The 22,016-nt window shown below is 60.3% G+C and overlaps 7 protein-coding genes across 7 annotated transcripts; 4 read left to right on the top strand and 3 right to left on the bottom strand.

Annotated features, from left to right (window-relative positions):
- Positions 1–1,351: 1,351 nt before the first annotated feature.
- On the bottom strand, positions 1,352–3,507 carry UV8b_07753 (uncharacterized protein; the record flags this gene model as incomplete). The annotated part of the gene is made up of 2 exons (XM_043145250.1): positions 1,352–2,438; positions 2,600–3,507. 2 exons carry the CDS (start codon positions 3,505–3,507, stop codon positions 1,352–1,354), a joined length of 1,995 nt encoding a protein of 664 aa, XP_043001185.1.
- A 1,110-nt stretch (positions 3,508–4,617) lies between these two features.
- Positions 4,618–5,082, bottom strand: UV8b_07752 (uncharacterized protein; the record flags this gene model as incomplete). Its single annotated transcript, XM_043145249.1, has 1 exon — positions 4,618–5,082. One exon carries the CDS (start codon positions 5,080–5,082, stop codon positions 4,618–4,620), a length of 465 nt encoding a protein of 154 aa, XP_043001184.1.
- Positions 5,083–5,822: 740 nt separating this feature from the next.
- UV8b_07751 (uncharacterized protein) lies at positions 5,823–8,861 on the top strand (the record flags this gene model as incomplete). Its single annotated transcript, XM_043145248.1, has 4 exons — positions 5,823–5,948; positions 6,143–6,317; positions 6,372–8,120; positions 8,296–8,861. The coding sequence occupies 4 exons, from the start codon at positions 5,823–5,825 to the stop codon at positions 8,859–8,861; spliced, it is 2,616 nt and encodes an 871-aa protein (XP_043001183.1).
- Positions 8,862–12,173: 3,312 nt separating this feature from the next.
- On the top strand, positions 12,174–13,960 carry UV8b_07750 (uncharacterized protein; the record flags this gene model as incomplete). Its single annotated transcript, XM_043145247.1, has 4 exons — positions 12,174–12,314; positions 12,387–12,516; positions 12,625–13,297; positions 13,483–13,960. 4 exons carry the CDS (start codon positions 12,174–12,176, stop codon positions 13,958–13,960), a joined length of 1,422 nt encoding a protein of 473 aa, XP_043001182.1.
- A 2,360-nt stretch (positions 13,961–16,320) lies between these two features.
- Positions 16,321–17,282, top strand: UV8b_07749 (uncharacterized protein; the record flags this gene model as incomplete). Its single annotated transcript, XM_043145246.1, has 2 exons — positions 16,321–16,632; positions 16,776–17,282. 2 exons carry the CDS (start codon positions 16,321–16,323, stop codon positions 17,280–17,282), a joined length of 819 nt encoding a protein of 272 aa, XP_043001181.1.
- A 219-nt stretch (positions 17,283–17,501) lies between these two features.
- On the bottom strand, positions 17,502–19,495 carry UV8b_07748 (uncharacterized protein; the record flags this gene model as incomplete). The annotated part of the gene is made up of 2 exons (XM_043145245.1): positions 17,502–19,284; positions 19,416–19,495. 2 exons carry the CDS (start codon positions 19,493–19,495, stop codon positions 17,502–17,504), a joined length of 1,863 nt encoding a protein of 620 aa, XP_043001180.1.
- A 656-nt stretch (positions 19,496–20,151) lies between these two features.
- On the top strand, positions 20,152–21,816 carry UV8b_07747 (uncharacterized protein; the record flags this gene model as incomplete). The annotated part of the gene is made up of 4 exons (XM_043145244.1): positions 20,152–21,029; positions 21,113–21,523; positions 21,585–21,726; positions 21,805–21,816. 4 exons carry the CDS (start codon positions 20,152–20,154, stop codon positions 21,814–21,816), a joined length of 1,443 nt encoding a protein of 480 aa, XP_043001179.1.
- Between the last annotated feature and the right edge of the window lie 200 nt (positions 21,817–22,016).

The following is a 22,016-nucleotide window of genomic DNA, read 5'->3' as shown; positions in this document are numbered from 1 at the left end:
CAGCGGGAACACGAAGCAGCAGCACCAGTCGGAGGCACCAGCAGCAGGGTTGACACGTAGCAGCACAGCAGCAGCAGGGGCATTACGAAGACTTGTCCGAGTGAGAAGCCCAGGTGTGGCGTCATGCTTTGGGCTGCTTGTCCAGACTCAGAGCCAGATGCAGGTCCGGATCCGGATCCAAGCTCCAGACTCCAGGATGACTGGAGACGAATTAGTAGGCAGCTTACTACTCCTCCTACTTACTATGTCCTTGGCACGCCCCCGCCACAACCATCCCTACTAGTCTGCCGCCGGACCCTTCAGCGTCAAAAGGCACAGTGACGGAGAAGGGAGCCAGGCGGGTAAATAGTAGTCCGGCTTGCCAGCATGTTTATATAGCTGTAGATGTATCTACAGTACCTAGGGCCTAATAAGATGGATGCTAGCAGAGTTCTGTAGCAGTAGCCTAGCATTAGCATCAACTGCTTTAGCTGGCCGCTTTATTATTCAACGCAACGCAACGCACGCGCCGAGCCGCGAATAATGATGATCTAAGTACTTAATTATATAATGCATTTTTTCATCATTTCCCTCCGAGGGCCCTGCCATGGGCCGCCTGCAGCCAGCTTCTGCTTGGAAAGCATCGATGGCAGATTCCAGATCCCTCACCGCCTTTTGCACAGCAAAATCTCCCCGCCCATCTTGTAGATTATTTATATATATTTTGTATTTTCTTTTTTTTTTTAAGTAGAGGCAAAACATCGCGATACTTTACAGTTTTTTTTTTTTTTTATACATCGACTACTTCCCGGTCGATTTGCCACGACTTGCAAGTAAAAAAACATCAGAGCTTTTTTGTACGACGAATTAGCAAAAAGGCAAAAGGGGGGATCTCTCCACCGGACCGGACGGCCTCACGGTATTGTAAAGAGGCATTCCCTGATAATGGTGCCCGGTGACGCGGCAATCCCACGCCCACTTGACCCCCGGCGCCGGAGACTTGTTCCGTACACGCCGGCCCAGCCATCGATACCTGTACTCCGTTTTGAGCCGCCGGCGACGCTGCCGCCGCAAACAGCAGACTTGCACAGGCGTTGCGTTGCGGCAGTGCACGCGGCGAAGCCGGGGTCCGGCTTCCGGACCACGCGAGGCTCCAGCTGCACCGTCCGGCGGGTTGCGAGGCGCGCCGACCTTCTGGGTGACCCGAGCCGCAGCGCAGCAGGGCATGCGGAACGCGGCGTCGCGCCGGTTGCACGTCGCGCAAGACACACGCGCAGACGCACCGCCAAACTCGACGTAACAATACAAACAGAATAATCCCCCCCCCGCACCCCTGGCCGGCATTCTCCCCCCTACCGCGACCACCGCGCTCCTACAGCTCGTTCTTGCAGGCGCGGATGGTCAGCAGCCCCTTCTCGCAGCTGCCGTACGCCTCGACGCCCGCGAAGCCGCCGCTCGCCGCAAACCGCAGCTGGTACTCCCTCAGGTCGGCCCAGTGGCTGAGCTCCTCCTCCTCGTCCTCGGCCGTCATCTGGCTGGGGTCCGGGGCCCGGCCGGCCGCCGCCGCGCCCGTCTTCTCCAGCTTGATCAGTATGTCAATCAGCTGCGACAGGGCCTCCTCCGACTTGAGGGCCACGGGGCCCTTCCTGTCCTGCGAGTCGTTGAGCAGCGTCGACGCCACCTGCCGGATCTTGCTGATGAGCGAGAACCCGTTGGGCTCCATGTTGCGCTGCGAGATGGAGCCCAGCACCTCGAGCAGGTTCTGCACAATGACCTCGCGCTCGTCCGCTATGAGGGTGTAGATCTCGGCGTCGTCGATGTCCTGGAACGTCTTGTCCGCCGCCGTTTCGCCGCCGCCGCCGCCGCTCTCCACGAGGCTGTTCTGCTGCTCGGCCAGGTGGATGTCGCGGAGGTTAAAGTACAGCTCCACAAAGTGCGACCGGGTGGCCAGCTGGGACATGAAGATGTTGGCCTTTTGGATCTCGTACTGCAGCCGGCGCCGTTGCGCGGGCTGCGTCTTGATGACGTTGCGGATGTCGTGGGGCGGCTGGGCGTTGGGCCACGCGGGCGGCACGTATTGCAGGCCCGACTCGTCCAGAAAGGCCAGCGAGTTGGCGTCGTCGCCCTGCGGCCCAAGCTGCAGCTCCGGGGGCAGATCGTCCGTGATGCTCTTGGCGGCGAGCAGGCCGTCTCGCAGCAGGATTCTCTGGTCGGCCCACGGAAGCGTGCTCATTCCGTAGGCGAGCTCCAAGCTGACCACGCCGTTCATCGTGGTGTAGACGTCGATGCCGAACCGAAACCCTGTCAGAAGGGTGACGCTCCCTTCTGCCGGGTGGATGATCTCATTCGCCAGCACGCAGATGTCGTCTACATTTTCGGGGTAGGCAGGGTAGGGCAAGCTGGGGGTGGAGGGCGGGATGACGAGGTCGGCACCGGAAATGCCCGACTGGGACATTGACCTGCCGACCGAGCCTTGCTTTAGCGAAATGGAGTTGCGATGGGGGACAATTGACTGGGGGGGGGGGGATGGGCAAAGGAAAGAATGAAGTGAAGTGAAGTGAAATGAGGTGAAATGAAGCGAAAAGACATGAAATGAAATGCAGGCGGGCGGCAAACTCACAGGATGGTCACCAAAAGGCACCAAAACAACCTCTTCCCAATCTGGTCCTTGACATGGTTGAAGGGGAGCGCGTCCTGGGAAAACGGATCCGCTCCAAAGGTCGGCAGTTCACCAGCATGCTTGGGCTTCACGTAGCCCAGCTCGCGAACCAGAATCAACGTCTCCGCCATGAAGTGCCGCGCCACGTTCAGCTGCAGGGTGTACGCGCCGGTGAGGCCCAGGAAGTAGCTCGCGCAGGCGTCGTCCAGCGTCTTGGGCTGCTTCAGGATCCATCGGCTCCCGCGAGACAGCAGGGCCACGTCCCGGCACTTTTCCACCAGGACAATCGCCTTGGGGAACAGGTGCGCGCCGTGCTGGGCCTTGAGGTGCTCCCGCGCGCTCCGCGGAAACGAGGCGACCAGGGCGCCGACCATGCTGGCCAGCAGGCCCAGGAACTCGGGCTTGACGCGGTCCTCGCGGTTGGCAAACGACTGCCGGAAGGTGGGTTCGTGGGGGAACGGGGCCAGCGGGTGGATGTAGGTGAAGAAGTCGTCGACCAGCAGCTCCAGGACGGGCAGCGGGGCGATGGACTCGGCGTCGAGGATGCCGTCGGCGGCAATGTTCATGAGCGTCTTGGCGGCGGTCTGGGGGGAGGGCGACGCGGCGGCCATTTCCAGGCGCGCGCGTTTGGCCGCCTTGGCCGCCTCGGCGTGCTTGTTGGGGGGGCCGCGTCGCTTCGTCTCGCGCTCCCAGGTGCAGTCGGCGCCTAGTTCGCGGCAGGGTCGGCAGGGGATGTTGGAGTCGTCGCACTTGACTTTGCGCCTGCTGCACAGGTCGCAGGCTCGTCGCAGCCGCGTCAGCTTGGGATTGACGGTCGGATCGAGCGCTTCGCCGGGGCCGGGGGCAGCAAGGAGGTGCTGCGCCGCCATGTCGGAGGCTGGGGGCTGGCCGCGCAGGCCGGGCGGGCCGGACTGTGCACCGACTGCTTGTTGCTGCTGCTGGTGTTGATGCTGCTGATGTTGATGCTGCTGATGTTGGTGCTGCTGATGCTGCTGATGCTGCTGATGTTGATGTTGCTGCTGCTGCTGCTGCTGGTCTTGCTGCTGCTGCTGCTGCTGGGACACGGCCTCGGCTGCGGCAGCGGCATGTTGAAGGGCCTGGGGGTTCTGAACGGCCTGCGCCGCATCGCTGGCGGCCTGAAGAATCTCCAGCCCATTGCTGGCGTAGGCGTGGGCTGTCGCATGCTGCGATGGCGACAAAGGTGGAGATGCAGACATTTGCTGGGGCGAGGCCGGCCCGGAAAAGGGCACGGGACGGATCGATCTCCTTTGGGGTGGTTGCGATATGGCGGTTGTTGCGATGGCTGATTGTCGGCGGATATCCGGGTCCGGATGCGCGCGTTGAAGCGAGGTGAAGCCGAACTGCCGGGAGAAAGTTTTGGAAAAGGCTCGAGAGGTTGGAGGAACGCGTGGGCAAGGCGCAGGGTGCTGTCACGTGGGTCATCACCTGTATAATCACGTGCTCCCGGTTGCCATTGCCTGATGATCCCTCCTCCTTGTTCTTTTTGCGCGAGACGATTCCAACGAATTTTGATTCCAAAGCAGGCATCAACCAACGAGTACGGAGTGTGCGCCCTTGGCTTGGGGAGTGGAAGCAGCGTGACGAAATCCATCCTTTCTCCTGCCGGCTCACCATGGCAATGGCTGACGCCCCGATGCAAACCGCATCCGCACCGGCAGTTCCCAAGGCCAATGCGCGCTTCTCCTTGTTCCAAGGGCATCAGACGGACACAACGTCGGACAAGACAACATCAACCGCATTGCCTGGCGGATGATGCCCACGGATACCGGATACGCCCTGTGCAGGGTAAGCCCGCACCAATCGACGGAAAGGCACACATTTTTCGCCTCATTCCGCCAGTCACTCACTCATGGCGCCCGCTCCCGTCGTTGGAGCATTTGGCAAGCGCCTCGACTCGGCCAGAAGAGGGTTGCAGCCGTCGGCACGATTGTGGCCAACAAGAAAGAAAAAAAAAAAAATCAGTCTCGAAATACTACCCAGCTGGCCAGGCATTGGCCAATGGCCGCGGCATCTCGGGCACGTTGGCACGTTTGCACGTCGGCACGTTTGCACGTTTGCTGGTTTGCTGGCGGCTGCTGGCGGGCAGGCATCGGCCGATGCTGCGGACCAAGGCCCCCAGATGGTGCGGTTGCGTTGCATTCAACGCCCATGAGACGCGGGCATGTACGGCAGTCAGCAGTAGCACCGCTCAAACGACGAAGTGGTGGACGCGCTGGCGCACGCAAGGCGGAGCAGTTCGGATGGACCGAGAAGCAGCAGAATGGCGACGAGAGGCCAAAGACTCGCATCTTTGGCGTCGAGGATGCGTCACGGCTTGCCACTTGGCAATCGGCCCTCGTGTGTCGCATAACCACCAACCTTGCTTCGCAACCTCTCGCTCGACTGGCAGCGACGGAGGACCAGCAGACAGACTCGGCATGCATGCAGCAGGAGCAAGAGTTGGGGGCAAACGAGGCCTTTGTTGTATTGTTGCAGCCCGGAGATGGGGGACGAAAATGAATTCTGGAGTGGACTGCATATCGCGCCGAGCGGGGTTGATTACCCAAGGCAGGTACAGGTTACATACATACATACTCCGTACTGTCCTCGGCCAAGAGTTGAACTTGCTTCACGTGCTGTGGCCTGTGGCATGGCAGGCCGGTCAACTACATGTACCTAGGTAGGTAACTGGCCCTGGCCTGGCCTGGCCTGGCTTGGCTTGGCTTGGCCCAGCCGTGACTTGTCATTCTGTCTCCTTCCCAACCAGCGAGGCAACCGCCCCCGCCCCCCCCCCACCCGCAGTGCGCAGTGGGGCCCCCTGGCTTTTGTGGGCTTTTGTGGGCTTTTGTTGGCTTTTGTGGCGAGATAATCGCCCTGACCCCTCATCTTCAACCCCAGGTGCCCATCATCAAATCAATCCATCCATCCTTGGCTGCGTCGCTCTCCCCGCCACGGCTTCCGGATTGTCGTCCCTGTTCATCACCACAGCAAATTCCGCTCTTCACTTCCTCCCTCGAGGGCGTCGAATCGTGCACCGCGCGCACAACAACAACAACAACAACAACAACAACAACAACCCTCCCTCCCCCGCCCCCACCTCCGACTCTGCCGTTCCTCTACGCCCCGACGCCCCAAGAGTACGACGAATCCAGCATCGCAGCCGCCCCAACAACGCCGACTCGTCATGGCGCGCCGCGAGTCTCTCACCGAGATTCGGGCCGCCAACCCAGACTTGGGCCTCAGCGGCAACATCATCTCGGCCGCCTTCCACATGCCGTACTCGTTCACATACCGCAAGGGACGGGACTGGGTACGTTTTGCCGTCGCCCGCTCTGGTTCCCCCTTTGTTCCATCTCGTCGACGACAGCAGGTCGACGACAGCAGAAAAGAAGCAAAAAAGAAGAAGAAGAAGAAGAAGAAGAAAGACGCCCTTCATCTTTCCTTCTTCCTGGCGCTGACAATTGGGTGGTTTCGCGCCCCCCTCCCCCACCCCCCTGCCTGTAGGACCTGAGACCTCGTCGTGGTCAGTCTGCCTTGTCAGACTCGTTCGCCTACGTCTCCTCCGACGCCACGCCGTGGAACCACACGCTCGTCGCCTGGACGGGAGAAATCGAGTCTCCGCACGATCCCTCGGCTGCCTCCCCGGCGGCGGAGCCGTGCGGTCAGTCAAGTGGCAGCAGTTTGTCCTCCAACCAAACCACAGTTGGCATCTCGTCCCTAAATGCTCTCTCAGCTCCCGTCCCCGTTGATGCCAATACGCGACTGCCCACCCCTCCCCCCGTTGATGGCCTCTGGCTGCCCAGGGAGGACCAGAGCAAGCTTGAGCACGCCTTGTCGCACGGCCAGCCCATCCGCACCGTGCCCGTCTGGCTCTCGGACGAGGCGGATGACTCTGACGAGGGCGTCATGCTCAAGGACCAGTCGCGATGGCGCCGATACGCCCACCACGACCTCTACACCCTGTTCCACTACAAGCAGCACGAGCCCACCGACGGGCGCAAGGAGCGCGTCCAGTGGGCCGACTACTACCGCATGAACCAAAAGTTTGCCAGCAAGATTGCCGACATCTACAAGCCCGGGGACATTGTCATTGTCCACGACTTCTACCTCATGCTCCTGCCCAGCATGCTGCGCCAGCGGAACCCCAGCATGTACATATCCTTCTTCCTGCACTGCCCGTTCCCTAGCAGCGAATTCCTGCGGTGCCTCCCGCGCCGCAAGGAGGTGCTCGAGGGCGTCCTGGGCGCCAACCTCGTCGGCTTCCAGTCCTACAGCTACTCGCGGCACTTCCTGAGCTGCTGCACGCGCATCCTGGGCTTCCCCTCGGACACGCTGGGCATCGACGCCTACGGCGCCAGGGTCCAGGTCGGCGTCTTCCCCATCGGCATCGACGCGGCCAAGGTGGAGGCGCACGCGTGGGCGCCGTCGGTGGACGAAAAGTACGACAACCTCAAGCGCATGTACGAGGGCAAGAAGATCATTGTCGGCCGGGACCGGCTGGACAGCGTCCGCGGCGTGGCCCAGAAGCTGCAGGCCTTTGAGCGCTTCCTCGAAATGTACCCCGAGTGGAGGGAAAAGGTGGTGCTGATCCAGGTCACGTCGCCCACCACCATCGAGGCCGACCGGGACGGCGACGAGACCAAGATTGCCACGCGGGTCAACGAGCTGGTCATGAAGATCAACGGCGAGTACGGCAGCCTGGGCTTCTCCCCCGTGCAGCACTACCCGCAGTACCTGGGCCAGGACGAGTACTTTGCCCTGCTGCGGGCCGGCGACATCGGCCTCATCACCTCGGTGCGGGACGGCATGAACACGACGGGCCTCGAGTACATTGTCTGCCAGAGGCGGGGCAGCGGCCCGCTGATCCTGTCCGAGTTCAGCGGCACCGCCGGCAGCCTGGGCGAGGCCATCCACATCAACCCCTGGGACCTGAACGGGGTGGCCGAGAAGATCAACAGCGCGCTGACCATGTCCGAGGGCGAGCGCCGGCGCATGCAGACGCACCTGTACCGGCACGTCACCACGCACAACGTGCAGACGTGGATCGCCAAGTTCATCCGCAAGGTGCACAACGTGCTGGGCGAGTGCAGCTCGGCCGGCTCGACGCCGCTGCTCGACCGGGCCGTGCTGCTGTCGCGGTACCGGTCGGCCGGCAAGCGGCTGTTCATGTTTGACTACGACGGCACGCTGACGCCCATTGTGCGCGAGCCGAGCGCCGCCATCCCCTCGGAGCGCGTGATGCAGTCCCTGAGGCGGCTGGCCGACGACCCGAGGAACGCCGTCTGGATCATATCGGGGCGCGACCAGGACTTTCTCAAGCAGCACCTGGGGCACATTTCCCGGCTGGGCTTCTCGGCAGAGCACGGCAGCTTCATGCGGAACCCGGGGTCGGAGAAATGGGTCAACCTGGCCGAGGAGTTTGACATGGGCTGGCAGGCGGAAGTGATGGACGTGTTTCAAAAGTACACGGACCGAGTTCCAGGCAAGTTGGAGCTCTCCTGTGCCCTCTCCAGGCCTGGGGGTGTCTTTTTTTTTTTCTTCTTCTTTTTCTTTCTCCTTTTTTTTTTTTTTTTTTTCCCTTTCTTTCCCTTTCTTTCCCTTTTCCCTCCCCATCTTTTCTCCTTCCTTACGCTTACCGTCTCTCTCCCCTTCTCCAGGCTCCTTCATCGAGCGCAAGCGGTGCGCCCTCACGTGGCACTACCGCCTCGCCGACCCCGAGCAGGGCCTCCACATGGCCCGCGAGTGCCACAAGGAACTCGAGGCCACCGTCGCCGGCAAATGGGACGTCGAGGTGATGCCCGGCAAGGCCAACGTGGAGGTGCGCCCGACCTTCATCAACAAGGGCGAGATCGCCCGGCGCCTGGTGGCCACGTACCACAGCCCGGAGGGCCAGGCGACGGAGCTGGACCGCAGCCCCGGGCGCGTCGAGTTCGCCCTCTGCATGGGCGACGACTTCACCGACGAGGACATGTTCCGCAGCCTGAACGGCGCGGCGGGCGGGGTGCTGCGCCCCGAGGACGTCTTCACCGTGACGGTGGGGGCGAGCACCAAGGTGACGCTGGCCAAGTGGCACCTGCTGGAGCCCGAGGACGTGATTGAGTGCGTGGCCCTGCTGGCGGGGGTGGGGGACGCCGCGAGCCTGCGCCAGATGGGCGAGGTCAACCTGGCGGCGCTGAGCGCGGTCGAAGGGCACATTCCGGCGTCGGAGACGGCGGGGCTGTAGGGGATGGTGGGCAACGAGGAGTGGTAGATGTGATGGCGAGCAGGGCTGTAGATGCGATGACGAGCAGGGCTGTAGATGTGATGACGAGCAGGGCTGTCGATGGGGATGGTGGGCAGCGGGCAGCGGGCAGCGGGCAGCGGGCAGCGGGCAGTCGTAGACGGAGTGGTAGACGGAATAATAGACGGACACAACACGCATCCCGCAACAAGCATGGACGCGCGGCACCACCCGCAGAATCTCTACTCGAGACAAGCGGCCCCAGACAGCCCCGCCCGCGCGGGATATACATAATATACAACCCCGTCCCGTGAGCCGTGCCATGCCCCCTCCACGTCACTCGGAACATGCACTTTGAACGCGTCTTCTCCCGGCGAACCCCTGCAGTCGGGTGCGAGGCGCCGTCCGATAGCTGGTGGCTGCCTGTCCGATTCGACGGCATCGCCCGACCAGACGACTCTGATGCTTGCTTGCTTGCGCTGCGCTGCGCTGCGTGAAGTGGGCCGGTTTATGCAAGCATGTCTGTCCATTGTCGACCAACCCATCTCATGTACGTACGTACCGTGCCCAATTCCGGTGTATGTTCCTGGGGCCTGCGTAGTCTTGCCGTTTATTTCAGCTAGGCTGTGACTGCTGCCGGCCTCGAAAGTCTTTAGCACCATGCGTGCGTGTTGATGGCCCCATGTATGCGGACATTTTGGGCAGTGTACGTGGTGAACTGTTCCCATGTTCTACTACCTCAGTTTTCTGTCCAGTCGTGCTGGCGAGGACGTCGCATGTGCCGGCCCCCCCCCCCCCCCCCCTGTTGTTGCACCAAAAGTGTGACGCCACACACTGTGTGACCTTTACTGGGTGTTATATACTGCGATACCCCCCACTCGACATTGAAAATTATAGTCGAGAGACGTCAAACGCGGGGACGAGGCCCGACCGAGCCGGAAGTCGGCGACTGCCGCGCCAAATCCAACGGGTATCCCTGCAACAACACAGGTACTGGCGTCGCGGCAACGTAGAGGCACAAGGATGACGACGGCCCGAGTACGGATGGAGCGTGGATGGCAAGATTCTGCGGCAGCCGGATGGAGCGCGAGGACAGGTCTGGGAGGCGCATGTGCTTGCAGGCCTCGTCTGCGAATGGCCCCCACGGCACCGGGGTCTGTCGCGCTGGAACCCGACTCGACTCGACATTCCGTTGACGCTCAAAGCCCATTGCCACGACGCTCCATTCCACCGGTTGAATCCCGGCCAGCCGAATCGGCCCAACTCGCCTTTCATCCACCGGCCTGGACCGACGACACCAACGCGGTGAGCCGCGGGGCTGACGGGCCATTGCCTTATGCAAGGGCCGCAAAGTGGTCCGCAGTCCGTCCGATGCCCGATGCCCGATGCCCGATGCCGACGAGGGCTCAAGCGTCAAGAACGGGACCGTGTACGGGCGAGTGGCAGCGGCTCGCTGCCCCCGGTGGTGATGCCAACAAGGTATTCATCCGTTTACTTCGTTCCCGTTCCCTTCACTTACCCGTGCATATTGTTGTTGCTGCACTTTCCGGAGGGGAAGCTGACACGTCGCTCAGCGGCACGACGTCCAGCAGCTCATTCTCGTCAGGAAGCGTCAGGCCAGCCTCAACCTCGTCATTTCCGGCGGCAAAGAAGCGCCCTTTGCGAGCGCAACGACCCGCGCCTTCCCTACACACACACACACTCTCTCTCTCTCTTCTTGCCGTGGATTCAACTGGCCCAGCGCCGGAAGTCCCTCTGATCCCGTCGGAGAACCGCCCAGTGCCAGACTCCTTTCGCGGCTAGGACGCTCCCCGGGCCGCCTGCAATGCCAGGTCTCCAGATGGCCGATTCCTGCGCGTCGTGCCCGGGCGTTGGCCGTCCTCGTTTCCGTAAAGACTCGATGCCGCGGCGTTGCAGGGGATATCGGTGGGTTCGTGTGTAACGTCGGAGATATCCAGGTTAGAAGGCGCCACTATAACCGAGGGAACAGTAGCCCCTTAGGGCTACCCCTATTCCCTATATAAATAGCTGGTATGGGCGAGTATCGCTCAGCCGGTGCTCGTTATGATCATTTAGATTATTTCGGTTTCTTCCGTGCATTCCGACCCGCGGCGATGAATTTTCGAACAGGCAGCCGCCACTAGCGCGAAAACGAAAGGGCCGGATTTCAGTAATGACGCCCCCACCCCTGCGAAAAGGTCTCGAAATCTGAATCATCAGCAATCTGAGACATCCTTGTTGACATGCCAGTTCGAATTCCCGTCCTGCAGGCACGTGTTATCATGTGTTGCAGCTTCTTTGGCGCAGGAATGTTTGTACAACCGTACCGCCAGCTCTGGTCGCGTCGTGCTCGGCGCACTGGGCCCTGATGCTGCACGACATGACGACTCTGTCGGGCTTCCAGAAAACTGCGCCTGGCATGACTGGCGTGGCCTGGGGTGGTTCCTGACGGCGCTGATTTCTTGCCGCTGCCGTTGCGTTGCGGGGGTGAGATATTGCAATCTCCGAGCCCCCAATCCAACACCCCAACACCCTACCGGTGCGGCGCCGGTGGGATGCCGCCCACTGTCGGTCGTGAGCAAGGATGCAGCTGGTGGGGATATGCCCCGTGCCTGTGGAATCGGACGGGCCAATAAACAAGTGGAAAGAGGCATGGGCCTGGCTTGTGTTTACCGCTTCTTCCCCATCTTTATGGGGCGAATCTGGCGGATCGCGACGGCCTATTTCGCTAGTCGACGTTCAAAATGGGTCCTAAGAGACCTGCGGTGGTGGCACTATTGGCGACGCACCTGTATAATTCTCAGTTGAGCTGAAGAATCGCCTGAACATCAACGGCCGCCGTGGTTCGTGAAGCCGCCTTCGGGCCATGATTCACAGATGACCTGCCGTTTCTGTCATCACACGCCATGGCCCGCTGGCAGGTAGCACGGGAGTCGGGTAGACAGGGAAGCCGGCGTGATTCCTCCAACACGGAACGGCTGGCTGCGCCGGCTTTCGAATTGAGGCCCTTTTGCCGAGCATATCGCATACCGTCAGGGACCCCAGGGCACTGTCTGCTGGCGAGCGAGACATTGCAGCTGAAGGACACGGCACGGCATGGGCCGCGCACAGGCCGCGCTCAGGTGCCGCGCACATGCCGCGCACGTACGTCCGGCGCATATGATTGCGGGCAAGGTCCTTCCAGGGCACAAGGACAATCGCGCAACGCAGCCCTAAATCCGGGACCTTGTTGACGATCAAAAAGTCGGTGGTCGGCAGAAACAAAGCCTTTTCGATTGTTTCCCTCTCTCGTCCGTCCCATCGTCCACGGCCGACATGAAGGTGCTGCTGCTTCTACTCGGTGCCCTTGCGGCTGTGCCGTGTGCGCGAGCACAGGGATCGTCGTCATCGTCATCGTCGTTTTCGTCGTCATCGTCGTCTCTGCTCCGTGCTGCTGAACAGTTTCCTGGCTGTGCTGTAAGTGAGGGTGGGTGGCGAAAGGGTTGTCTCGTCATGAGCTGGGACACGTTATGCTGACCCCAGGGACAGGTATCGTGCCTCGGCAGCTATCTTCCTCAGTGCGACTTCACCAACGAGACCTGCTTCTGTACCAGCCAAGTCTTTCGACAAGAAATGAACATCTGCGTTCTCGCCAACTGCACGATCCCGCAAGCGCTGAGTGAGTCTCCCATGCCTTTGTTCACTCTTGCTGCCAGCGTCCCCGTCCCCGCCCAGAGGGAGCAAGACCTGTCGGGGCTCATCATTTTTTTTCTTTTCTTTGCAACAGCGGTCAAGAACTTGACCTCGAACGCGTGCGGCGAACCGGTCCGGAATAGATCCCACTTATTCGTCGCCGTCAGCAAAATATTCGGCATCACCTCCATCGTCATCGTCATTCTGCGCTTCGCCTTCAAGCTGTGGGCCAGGATAGGGTTAGGCCTGGACGACTGGTTCTGTCTCTTGTCCGTCGTCGTCGGAACTCCCGTCACAGTCATCAGCTGCTATGGGCTGGCGCCAAGCGGCCTCGGCAGGGACGCGTGGACGCTGACTCCGGACCAGCTAACCAGCTTTGGCCTCTGGCTGTACATTGCCGAGGCCGAGTATCTCGTCGAGGCGATCATCGTCAAGCTAGTCTTCATCTTCTTCTACATGCGGATATTTCGCGCGCCCGGGGTTCAGCGACTGCTTTGGGGTACCGTGGTGCTCGTGTCCGTGGCGGGTGTTGTGTTCGTCTCGGTCGTCATCTTTCAGTGCACGCCCATCCAGTACCTCTGGGTCAGGTGGGACGGGTTGCACCAGGGCCGCTGCCTGGATATGAGCATGGTGGCCTGGACGAGCGCGGGTCTCAACATTGTGCTCGACGGTTGGATGCTGGCGATTCCCATGTCTCAGCTGAGGACGCTGAACCTCGACTGGAGGAGAAAGCTCGGCGTCGGCCTGATGTTTGGTATCGGAGCAATGTAAGCCTTTTTTCCTTTTCCTTTCCCCCACCTCCCCCCTTTTTTTTTTTTTTTTTCCCCTTGCGTGTGCGTGCGTGCGTGCGTGCGTGGCGAGGACCATCACGGCCCGTCCGTCTCGTCTCGTCTTGTCCCCGTCTTTGTTGGATAAAAGAAAGACCCAAAGCTCAATGCCAAGTGCTCCGCAGCGTCACCTTCATCAGCATGCTTCGCCTCAAGGCAATCGTCCACTTCGCGTCCAGCTCGACCAACCCCACCTGGGACTATTTCGACCTGTGCCTCTGGTCCGTGCTCGAGATCAACGTGGCCATCCTCTGCTCGTGCCTGCCCTCGCTGCGGCAGCTGCTCGCGCGGCTTCTTGCCGAAATCGCGAGCACGGGCCAGAGGTGCTACGCCAAGTGCGGAAGGCGCGCCACGCGGCCGTCCGACGCGGCCGCCCCGGTATCGCAGGTCGTCGACGACAAGAGCCAGGGCGGACCAGGACCAGGACCAGGACCAGGACCAGGACCAGGAGCCCCGCCCATCCATATCAGCATGACCAACACCTTCACCATCGTCTACGGGGACGACGAAGCAAACGAAAAGGGCCATTTCAGCGCAGCGCGGGTCAAGGACGAGGAAATGGCATCGAGCTGCGGCAAGTCGGCGTCCTCTGCATTATCATGAGGGGGGGGGGGTGGCGACTACCCTACTTTTTTTTTTTTTTTTTTTTTTTTCGGTTGCTTTTTTCTTCTTCTTTTAACTGTGCATAAAAAAATAAGGATACCCGTGCGTCCGCGACCGTTGTAATTGATTCGTGCGCCGAAACAGGATGCCCGAGATTTGTTTTCTCCGTGTGCCAATGTTTGCTCCTGCCTTGTGTGGTGGTTGTACATGGTGATGCAGTCGGTCGGTGGGAAGGCGTGGCCGAGCCAAAGCAGGTTGACCTGATTTTCGCATTGACCAAAACTTCCAACGCTCGTTTGCCCCGCAGATTCACACGCTGAAAATTTGCATGTCCCTGCATTGCATTGCATTATGGACGGCCAGACAACAACTTGCCCTCGCGCATTCCACCCAGACCAGACTGCCGGCAAGTTACGTGGTACATTACGGGGTAGGGTACTCCGCACAAGCAGCCCCGGCCCCCACGGGGCGCGCAGAGGCACACGAACCAACCCGCCGTCCCCGCCTACCCGCGCGGGCCGCTGCGACGCTGCAACGCTGCAATGCTGCAACTTCTCCAAAGTGCTGAAAGGTCAACTGTGAGCATCGCAGGGCGCGTTTTGCCGCGTTGCGCCATCAGCCAGCTTTTCGTGGCGGATCAAACCTCTGCATTCTGAAACACCGGGCCGCAACGCCTGTGCCTGTTCGCTGCGGGCCATCAACGACGGGACGGGGGCTGCTGGGCCGCGCACTGCCAACACCTCGACGCCGGCCCAAGACAAGCAAGACAGACACGCCTCACGACGCGACGGCGGGGACGCAGGCAGAGGATGGGGCGCTTTGCATGGAGCGTTTGCTCACGAGACACAAGCGGTGCATCGCGGGGAAGCAAGGGCCCGTATCATCACGACAACCGCTGCGAACGATATACTGCCTGCCGCCTTGGTCGATGCAATGGCAAATCTCTTGGCGCTATATTGGTAGGCCTTGGGGAATTCTTGTGTGGGTATTTTGCATTTGTGACGACCCCAGAGCGTGGCCACTTATTTTGTTACATGCATGGCAAGTAGAGCATTTGCTTAGGAGAGGCATGTCCAACCAAAGGCGGGAGGGAAGGCCTACTCTTGAGTCCTGTGCAGCGTATGCCAGCGTATGCTTAGGAAATAGTATGCGGCGCCGGTATGCGGCGCTCATGGATAAGCGGCGCTGCGTGCTAGTATAATGCGACTATGCGCCTTGTGTTCTCTCACCCACCGACCAGCTGCCCCCTCGACGGGGGGCTCCCACCGACCAAATGATTCAACATCGGTTCAACTTCTCCCGGCACTCGGGCTTCCCGGGTTTCCCCACGTAAATCAGCATCGAGGCACTAGACAGCCTGGTGAGACGTATATCGATCAGCTAACGTGTCAGTATACATATACGTCTACGTGCGTGTGTCTCTTTGTGGCTTCGTTTCACCCTGCTGTGCCGAGCACTCTGTACTCCGTGCTCCGCCGCCTTATTCCATACTGTACGACGCACAGGGTGGGGGGTTCCTGCGCTGTGGACACGGACCAAGGGACACGGACCAAGGGTCGCGGCTTGGCTCGGGGCTTGGCTCCATGTTGCATTGTTGCAGCGCAGCGCGCACCAAAGCTTGCGTCAATCTGGGCCCCTGCGCCTGTGAATGCCAACAGATGGTGGGTGGGTGGGTTGTAGCCAGCATCACCCAGACGCGCAACATGCAAACCAGCCCAGGCCGTCCGCACCAGACCCTTGCCGCCGCGGATGCCAACAGACATGCATGCACTGGCCGCTGAAAGCCTTGTTTATACTCCGTACCAGGCCAAAACGCCTGTGAGAGGGGAGGCGACGAGTGATGTGTAGGAGAGTCCGCGAGTTTGACGCTAGTAGGCATGAATACCAGGCACCTACCTTAGGTACCTACCTGTAGGTAGGTAGGTACCTTGGTAAGGTAGGTACTTGGCTTAGCTTAGAAACCAGCATACCCCTCACTTGTCTAAAATTGATTGATTGATACGATACATACCTTACGTACATCAACAATACGTGCCGCTAACCGAACCACCCCTATTATGGAATCTACATAATTCACCTCCTGTTCCGGCATGAAAAAGAAAAGCCTTGAAACTTATATAATCATCAAAATCCTTCCCGCTAGACAGTCGTTCGTTCGCGACACTCGTACCAAAACCGTGCACCCTTTCTTTCTTTCTTTCTTTTTTTTTTTTCTTCTTCTCCCCCCCGCAAAATCGCACTTGCACTTGCGGCCAGCCCAGACCGCCCAGCCTCCCATCTCGGCTGGTTCTCTATTTCTCGTATAGTATGTGTCGTCCTGTTTCTCGATCTGCTCGTCAACATCACACCAGCTGCCCATCATGTACGAATGCGAAACCTGCACCCGCGAGTTCTACACGTCTCGCTCGTGCAGCCAGCACATGAACGACACCGGCCACTGGGCCGCCCGCTACGACTGCGACACCTGCTCCAAGGTCTTCCTGAGCCGCCGCGCCGCGGACCAGCACATGGATGCCACCGACCACTGGGCGCCCCAGCACCCCTGCGAGACATGCAGCCTCGTCTTCCGGTCCGAGGAGGACGCCGAGCGACACATGGACCAGAAGGGGCACTACGAACACTACTGCCGGCCGTGCCGGAGGTCCTTTTCCAGCGCAAACGCCTTGAAAATGGTGAGTCCCGAGTCCCGAGTCCCGAGTCCCGAGTCCCCCACGACGGGGCTAGACGGCAAGACACGCAAAGGGGGAAAAAACCCTCTCTTGAAGCGACGACAGCATGACTCTGACACCGCACACGCACACCCCCACCGCCGTAGCATCTCAACTCCAGCACGCACCGCGGCAAAAAGGTCGGCTGTCCCTTCTGCGGCGGCCGGTACACCTCGGCCAGCGGCCTGGGCCATCACCTCGAGACCGCGTCGTGCCCCAACGCCCCGCAGCTCAATCGCGAAACCATCTTCCGCCTGATCCGTGAGCGGGACCCGGGCGGCCTCATCACCAACAAGCTCATCGGGTGGAAGGAGGACCGGCTGGGCCCGTACGAGGCCACCGACCACGCGTACAACGGCGACAGCTGGGAATGCTACATCTGCCACAGGACCTTCTCCACTTCCAACGGGTTGAACCAGCACCTGAACTCGCCCACGCATAAGCAAAAGATCTACCACTGTCCGAATAAGCGAGGCGGCTGTGCCAAGCAGTTCGTTTCTCTGGCCGGCCTGTTTAACCACCTCGAGAGCGAGGAGTGCTCCTTCATGAGGTTTGAGGCTGTCCAGTCCAGGGTGGACAATTTGGTGAATGGCCGGGGGATGATTGCGTTCTGACGATCGGGTGCTCGTCACGATGGCCCGGGGGGTGGTGATTCATGTATCCCTGTTGAAAACGGCTCGGAAACTGATGCTTGTACGCTTCACAAGGAACGGCATGTTTGTTGCGCCCGGGGGGGGGGGGGGGGGGGTTCTGAGGCCGGCCAGGCCGCACGTTGGCTCCATACATAGGCCTGTAGGCGTTCTTGCGTGAGAGCCAATGCCCCGACCGGGCTGTCACAGTCGGAAAACATCAAACTGCGGCAGAACAATGACGTCTCTCCAGTCAATGTTCCTTGCATCACCACCGCCACCACCACCACCACCACCACCACCAGCCCTTGCCGCCCAAACCGTCGCGACAAGCTCCTCGAGCACAGCAACGTTCCTGAACCCCAGCTTTCGCTGCTTCTCGAACCACGTCGTCATTCTCCTTTGCATGCCACGCGACCTGCACTCGGCCCCCAGGACAATCACAGGCCACAGCATCATGTTGCCCAGCTCTCCTCTGCCGATCCTCTCAATCGACTCGAGCTCCTGCATGCCGAGATCCACCAGAGACTGCACCGTGTCCAGGCCGTCGCGTCGTATGCTGCGCTGGAAAAAGACCAATCGAGCGTAGTAGAATACCTTGGCCGTGTGGAAGAGAACCAAGCCCTGCATCTGGTTCGGCGAGGCGAGCAGTCCCCCAGGTGGCGGGGGCGGGGCCGGGAAATCCAGGTACTGCTGCAGCTGGAACGCGTCGAGCTGCCGCTCGAGCTCGGGCGTCATGTTGTCCGTCGCGCGGCCCAGCTGGTTCATGTAGTCGTACGCCCGTAGAAACGACCTCGAGACTCCGTAATACGGAAAGGTGAACTCCAGACTCTCTGCAGAGCTTTCGTCGTACAGGAACGACTTGAGGTGCTGCGCTACCGGAATCTCGCACAGGATGGCCATGGAGACCATGTGTTTCTGAAAGTCCCCCACGACGGCTTCGTGCAACCCCCTGGCATGCAGCCTGGAAAGATAGGCCAACCCGCCCGTGACGTGTGTGCGCCACCGCTGCGTGGTTCCGGAAATGGCATCGGCGGTTATGCACGCCATAATGGCCATGGCAAAGGTTTCATCCTGGTGGCTGTCTGCCTGGGCCAGATTGTTGCGCAGGTGCCTGATTGCCTGCTGCTCGTGGTTCAGGGCCAGAACGCGATCCCGGTCGTTTGCCCTGCCGCCCAGCTCGTACAAGTTGCTGGCGGCAGACGCGCAGAGCGCGTGGAAAATGGCAATGTTGGCGCTTGACTCTTTCGAGCATGACATGAGGCCTCGGAGCGCCATTCGCAGCATCATGATTCGGCAGGGGTTATGGGGCTCGTCGATGAGAACGAGCTTGCGGCTGGTAAACGTGAGCCAGTGGTGAATCAGCCGGTTCTCGCCAGACGGCATGCGCAGAAGGTCCAGGTGGCGTGGTGACGCGTGTCGCGAGCGCGAGGCGTCTGCGAGCGCATTGCTTGGCGTGGAAGGGCCGCCGTGGGTGGTAGAGCTCGACCCCAGACTCAGCAGCGTTTCTGCGACAGGCACCGCATCTTGAGCTTCTGCACCTGCCGTGGAGGTGTCGACCAACGGCCCGCTTGACCTCCTCGACGTCCGACCCGAGTCCGCCTTCATCGCTTGAGCAAGTTCGGGAGAGGCCGATAACGACGGGGAACCCGACTGCGGCCGCTCCATCGGTGGCGGCCTCGATGGCCAGGGGTCGATTGCGAAAACGGAGAAACCTCCCAGTACCCGATACTCTCCCCCTGGGTGCCATTCGTCAATCTGCACCAGCGTCGAATCAATCTCCGGAGAAGGTAGTCGCGGGATATCCGACACCCCGAGGTTTACCAGCGACCGGCGCGGTGCCTTGCCCCCCCGGTGACCTTCTTCAACCTCTTGCTCATCCTGATTCAGGATTGTCGATGGCTTCAGATGGACCCAGTTGAGACGGAGGCCGTAGCCTTGGCATTCGATCCCCAACTGCAAGCACCGTCGACAGAAGGGAGTGTCCCTGCAAGAGAAGGAAGAGAGACAAAGCGGTCAGCAGTCAGCGGTCAGTCCATGAGCTCACATTCCAGAGGCTGAACGTTGTGTGTGTTCCAGGGAGCCCGACGCCTCGATAGTCCATGCATGCGGTCATACTCATCGCATTTAACGCGGCGCGCGCGGCAGGTCCAGCAGCCGGTGAAAGCTTTGGTGCGTTTTCTCGGCGCGTCCTTCATCTGACGAAGCCTTGGATTCCTGCATATGTATCAAGAGGCCAAGTCGCGGGCCGTCGCTGCAATTTGCTGTTTCTGCTTGCTCCACCAGGCCCGGAGCTTACTTTTGGTGGATTCTGATGGAAGGCTGCGGAGCTACGGAGTACAAGCAGCAAGACGGAGCGAGCATGTGGGTCCGTGCTGGCCCTCTGCAGCAGCAGTGGCTGCCGTGATTGGATCGCCTTTTCCTTCCCAGCACGCTGGCCCCGTTTGCGCCGGAATAAAGCGGGGAATCCAATTTTTGCTGTAAGCCGCCACGCAGCAAGGAAGGAGCCAATCACCAACGCGAATCGCGCGGCAGCCGCCGTGAGTATTGATCCAGCTGCGGACGGGCCGTTGAGCACTTGACACTTGACGTCTCAAGGCTCTTACCAAAGTCTTATCTAAGCTGGACGGCTGGCTGACCCTTGATAAAATTTGCAGCTTTTATAGCTTGGTTCTCCCGCGTCTCCGTGATGAACCCTCTTCTTCTCGTGGTTGGCGTAGTGCGGGCTGCGCGGGGAACTCTTTGATTGTTAGCATCGTACATTTTTCTGAATGCTCTATTCTTATTGATCATCAACACGTCGTTGTTGCTGCATCCCTGGGCCATCTATTCCCTCGCGACAGTCGACACCGCCATGGCTTCGCGAGACAAAGCCGAGGGCGACTCGGCCGCGAGCGCCGGGCCCAGCGCCGGCCCCAGCGCCGACCAGCCCGACCAGCCCGACCAGCTCGCCAGCACCGCCTTCAACGAGGGCGAGAGTGACGAATTCGAGTTTGGCGGCTCCTTGGGCGCCCTGGGGTTGATGATGGGCTTCCCCCTGCTCATGTGGTACATGTGGATTGGCGCAACCTACTACCACGGCAAACTGCCCCTTCGCAACGACGACCAGACGTGGCTCCAGTTCGGCGGCCATCTCGCCCGCCTCGTCTACCAAGGCGCGTTCCCGACCGCCAAGGCGTGGGCCATCTACTGGGCCTTCTTCGTCCTGGAGATGCTCATGTACTGCTTCATGCCTGGCGTCCTGGTGCAGGGCCGCCCTCTCCCCCACCAAGGTGGTCAACGTCTGCCGTACTACTGCTCCGCCTACACGAGCTTCTACGCAACCATTGCCGCCGCCGCCCTGCTCCATGTCACCGACGTCTTCCCCCTGTACACCCTCGTCGACGAGTTCGGGTCCATCATGACGGTGGCTATCCTCTCGGGCTTTCTGAACAGCTTCGTCGTCTACGTCCAGGCTGTTGTCCGAGGGAGGACCCATCGTCTGACAGGGCATCCCATCTACGACTTTTTCATGGGCGCCGAGTTGAACCCCAGAATAGGCATTCTCGACTTCAAGATGTTTTACGAAGTGCGCATCCCGTGGTACATCTTGTTCTTGATAACGGCCGCCACCGCTTGCAAGCAGTACGAGCAATACGGTTACGTCTCGGCAGAGGTCATGTTTCTGGTCATGGCGCACTACCTCTACGCAAATGCCTGCGCCAAGGGGGAAGAGCTGATTACTTCTAGCTGGTGAGTCGGAGACGCGCTGCCAGCGGGCTCGCTCTAGGTCTGGAAGGGAACTTATGTGTCGTGCGGCTGACGGATTGTTCCAGGGACATGTACTTTGAGAAGCTCGGCTTCATGCTCACATTCTGGAACATGGCTGGCGTGCCCTTCAGCTACTGCCACTGCGCGCTGTACTTTGCAAACCACCCTCCTTCCGAGTACCGATGGAACAAGTACGCCTTGGCAGCCCTCCTGGTCGTCTACCTGTTCATGTACTGGATGTGGGACACGTCCAACAGCCAGAAGAACTCGTTCCGTCTGATGGAGCGCCAGGGCAGCCTGGTGTCGCGAAACACCTTCCCCCAGCTGCCGTGGCGCACTCTCAAGAACCCCAAGGCTTTGGAGACGGCAGCGGGGGACCGCATCTTGGTGGACGGGTGGTTCGGCATTGTGCGGAAGCCAAACTACGTGCCGGACATGTTCTTTTCGTTTTCGTGGGGGCTGATTACCGGCTTCAAGTGGGTGGTCCCTCTTCGCACCCGGGCATGCTTTTTGCGCTGACCCCCTCGGCGTCTCTAGGAGCCCCTTTCCGTGGTTCTACCCCGTGTTCTTCATGACCATGATCATCCACCGCTCCAACCGAGATATCGAGCGGTGCAGGCGCAAGTATGGCGATGCCTGGAAGCAGTACGAGAAGGAGGTGCCGTACCTATATATACCAGTAAGCCACAAGCTGCCAGCTGCAAAGCATTCGGCTCCCAAGCGCAACAGGAACAGCGACGGCTAACATGGATGAAAGTACCTGATTTGAGACGGCCGGTTGCGCATGCGCGCCATTGTGTTGGTGGAAAGGCGCAGGAGCTAGCGGACGTTGAGCCATTCCTTCTTGATGCACATGCACCGACTTCATGTACCGCCCAACGTCTAGCCCGCGCTCGCTGGCCCAAGGTGTAATGTAATGACTGACGACTCATGGGGGCTAATCAATCGTCACAAAGGTTCTACGATCGG

This window comes from Ustilaginoidea virens, chromosome 7 (genome assembly GCF_000687475.1).
Source record: "Ustilaginoidea virens chromosome 7, complete sequence".
Lineage (NCBI taxonomy): Eukaryota > Fungi > Ascomycota > Sordariomycetes > Hypocreales > Clavicipitaceae > Ustilaginoidea > Ustilaginoidea virens.
The sequence above is the reverse complement of the archived record's forward strand: the minus strand, read 5'-3'. Positions and strand labels throughout refer to the sequence as shown.